Genomic DNA, 3,672 nt, shown 5'->3' with positions numbered 1-3,672 from the left:
GCCAGGATGGTCTCGATCTCCTGACCTCGTGATCCGCCCGTCTCGGCCTCCCAAAGTGCTGGGATTACAGGCTTGAGCCACCGCGCCCGGCCTAAAATTAGTCATTTTTATATTGCAAAAAATCTAAAGTTACAAACAAATTATGGAATGGGGGAAATATTTGTAGCACAAAATGCTAATATTATGAATACGTAATATTGTGAATTATAAAACAAGAAAAAGATACGCAGTGTAATAAGAAATATGTGTCAAGGACTATCACGCAGTTCTTAGAAAATATATATAGATGGCCAGCAAACTTTTAAAGCAATACTCAACTTTATTAGTGTTCAAAGGCATGCAAATGCAGAGATACTACTTTTGACAGTTTGACAAAGTTTGACAGTTTATAGTGTTTTAGGGATGTGAGGACACAAATGCTCTCAAATAATATTTTGATGTAAGAGTAAGTTGGGGCTGGGCTCAGTGGCTCATGCCTATAATCCCAGCACTTTGGGAGGCCTAGGCGGATGGATCCCCTGAGGTTACGAGTTTGACACCAGCCTGGCCAACATGGTCAAACCCCATCTCTACCAAAAACACAAAAATTAGCTGAGCGTGGTGGCAGATGCTTATAGTCCCAGCAACTTGGGAGGCTTAGGAGGTGTATTACTTGAACCCAGGAGGTAGAGGTTTCAGTGAGCTGAGATTATGCCACTTCACTTTATCCTGGGAGACAGAGCAAGACTCTGTCTCAGAAAAAAAAAAAAAAAAAAAAAGGTTGATACAGTCTTACTATAGGACAGAATGGCAATATATATAAAGTTACAATTGTATATATAGTCTTTAACAGTTAAAATTTTATATTTTTGTCACAATGTAGTAACTTGTTAACAAAAGATATGGGTAACAGGTTTTCTCAGCATTTTAAAATAATGAAACAGAAACACAATCTAAAAGCCATTAAAAGGATGATAGTTTGACAAGATTTCCATATTAAATTTTTACATGAGTGTGTGTGTGTGTGTATATGTGTGTGTATATATGTATATATGTGTGTGTGTGTGTGTGTGTGTGTGTGTATATATATATATATACTTTTTTTTCCCCCCTTCTTTCTAAAATTTATAATAGTGGTTAACTCCAGGTGATGAGATTTCAAGTAATTTTTATCTATAGTGTTTGAGTTTTCTGCATGGATTTATCTTTATGATCTTTTCATTTTAAATTTCTTGTTTTAAAGTATGTTTTTATTCATGAGACTATAAGGATTATTATATATATGAAGGGTTTTGTTGGTGGTGGTTTTTTTGTTGTTGTTGGTTTGGTTTTTTTTTTTTTTTTTTTTTCTTTTGAGACAGAGTTTCACTCTGTCACCTAGGCTGGAGTGCAGTGGCATGATCTCGGCTCACTGCAACCTCTACCTCCTGGGTTCAAGCAGTTCTTCAGCCTCAGCCTCCTGAGTAGCTGGGATTACAGGCACGCACCACCATGCCTGGCTGAGTTTTGTATTTTTAGTAGAGATGCGGTTTCACCATATTGGGCAGGCTGGTCTCGAACTCCTGACCTTGTGATCCATCTGCCTTGGCCTCCCAAAGTGCTACAGGTGTGAGCCACCGCGTCTGGCCTTTTTTTTTTTTTTGAGACGGAGTCTTGCTCTGTCGCCAGGCTGGAGTGCAGTGGCGTGATTTTGGCTCACTGCAACCTCCGCCTCTCGAGTTCAAGCAATTCTCCTGCCTCAGTCTCCCGAGTAGCTGGGATTACAGGCGCCTGCCACCATGCCCAGCTAATTTTTTCTATTTTAGTAGAGACGGGGTTTCACCATGTTGTCCAGGATGGTCTCGAACTCCTGACCTCGTGATTGCCTGCCTCGGCCTCCCAAAGTGCTGGGATTACAGGCATGAGCCACTGCACCCAGCCCTCTAGTCTAAATAGTTTTAAGAGGATTACTTTGTAATAACAATATAGAAGGAGTTTAGGCCTCTGTGGCAGTAAAATAAATTGAAGCTCATTGAAGGTTTTATAAAAGAGAATATCATGAAAGCAGTCTTTGAGAAAATTATTTGATCTCTCCTATATTTGAATAGGAAAGTAAAAATCAGAAGCAAGGAGAACAATTGAGGTACTCTGGTAGTAAGGCAATACTGATCTATACAAAGGTTTTTTTGTGTGTGTAATCCTTGAAGAATGAGGAAGAAATGATTAGACATTTTGAAAAGGACATGGTAATTACCTGAGAAATGAAAGAATAGGAGTCAAATATAATTCCAAAATTTTTAGCTTAGGATCACTAGTAGGATGATAATGACAGGAACAAAAATAACGTGAGAAGGAAAGTGTGTTTTAGAAGAAAAGATAATGGATACACTTCTAAACATGGTTTAGTTCAAGGTGACATTGAGATCAATTGGCACTGTCGAAACAGCAGTTTGGACAAGCTTAGAGTTCAAGTATAAGGATAAGAATGGAGAACCAATTTGGGATCATCAGCTTTAATAGGTAAATTCTTGAGGATGGGTGAGTGATTCGGTCAGATGGCTAAAAGTTAGCTATTTTCAATAGCTCAGTGTCCTAAAATCAAAGAAGAGAAGCACTGGCAGTCTTTGTCAGTGAAACTGAGAGAAGCCAAAGAAAATTACTAATTGAAAAGCTGTTCAATTTACAAGAAAAAAAAGTAAATTGGTCACCTAAGAGCAAAGGTTACATGCTGGTGGGCTTTGGGTACCACAATTTTGTTTTTAAGACTTCAAGGCCGGGCGCGGTGGCTCACGCCTGTAACCCCAGCACTTTGGGAGGCCAAGGCGGGCGAATCACCTGAGGTCAGGGGTTCAAAACCAGCCTGACCAAGATGGTGAAACCCTGTCTCTACTAAAAACACACACACACAAAATTAGCCGGGTGTGATGGCGGGCGCCTGTAATCCCAGCTACTTGGGAGGCTGAGACAGGAGAATCCCTTGAACCTGGAAGGCAGAGGTTGCAGTGAGGTGAGACCATACCAATTGCACACCAGCCTGGACGACAAGAGTGAAACTCCGTCTCAAAAAAAAAGACATTTTGAACTGGTTAGCAACAACATAAATGAGAAGTTTTCCCATGAAAACTTTAATTTCTGACTTCTTTGGAAAAATCTGAAAATTTGGCTCTGCTGGACCAGTGTTTTCACATGGCAACAATTCACCCGTTGCTGATCAGTGGTCGCCTCTTTTAGGTAGCCTGTGCTCTCCAGTTCAAGTTCTACAGTGTCTGCTCCATACGTTTACTTTGTTTGCCTAGCCATCTCAGTCAGCATTTGGATTTTCAAGACAAATCTATTAAGGCAAATCCACATTGACTTACAATGATTTTTTTTTATTTCTACAATTTATTTGAGTTCATTATCTGAGTCTCCAGTCTTTGCATGTTTTTTATTTTTTAGAGACTGCCTCCATTTGAAACATTTTCTCAGGGACCTACGTTGCAGTTCACTCTTCGTTGGACAGGAGAGACCAATGATAAATCTACAGCTCCTATTGCCAAACCTCTTGCCACTAGAAATTCAGAGAGTCTCCATCAGGAAAACAAACCTGGTTCAGTTAAACCTACTCAAACCATTGGTAAGAAAACATTACAATCAAAATAATGGTTTGCAGGGTTAGGTCTCATGCTTTAGATTAATTCACTTGTGTTTTGCTTTATGTGATTCTTCTTCTTC

The 3,672-nt window shown here is 39.7% G+C and overlaps 1 protein-coding gene across 1 annotated transcript in view; it reads left to right on the top strand.

Moving 5' to 3' along the window:
- SUZ12 (SUZ12 polycomb repressive complex 2 subunit) overlaps positions 1 to 3,672 on the top strand; it is a 65,317-nt gene that overhangs the window by 47,567 nt on the left and 14,078 nt on the right. The window contains 1 exon segment of the mRNA XM_017890926.1: positions 3,397 to 3,574. Coding sequence (XP_017746415.1) covers positions 3,397 to 3,574 — 178 coding nt within the window.

This window comes from Rhinopithecus bieti, unplaced genomic scaffold, assembly GCF_001698545.2.
Source record: "Rhinopithecus bieti isolate Rb0 unplaced genomic scaffold, ASM169854v2 scaffold_19652, whole genome shotgun sequence".
Taxonomy (NCBI): Eukaryota; Metazoa; Chordata; class Mammalia; order Primates; family Cercopithecidae; genus Rhinopithecus; species Rhinopithecus bieti.
This window is presented reverse-complemented; position numbering and strand designations above follow the sequence as displayed.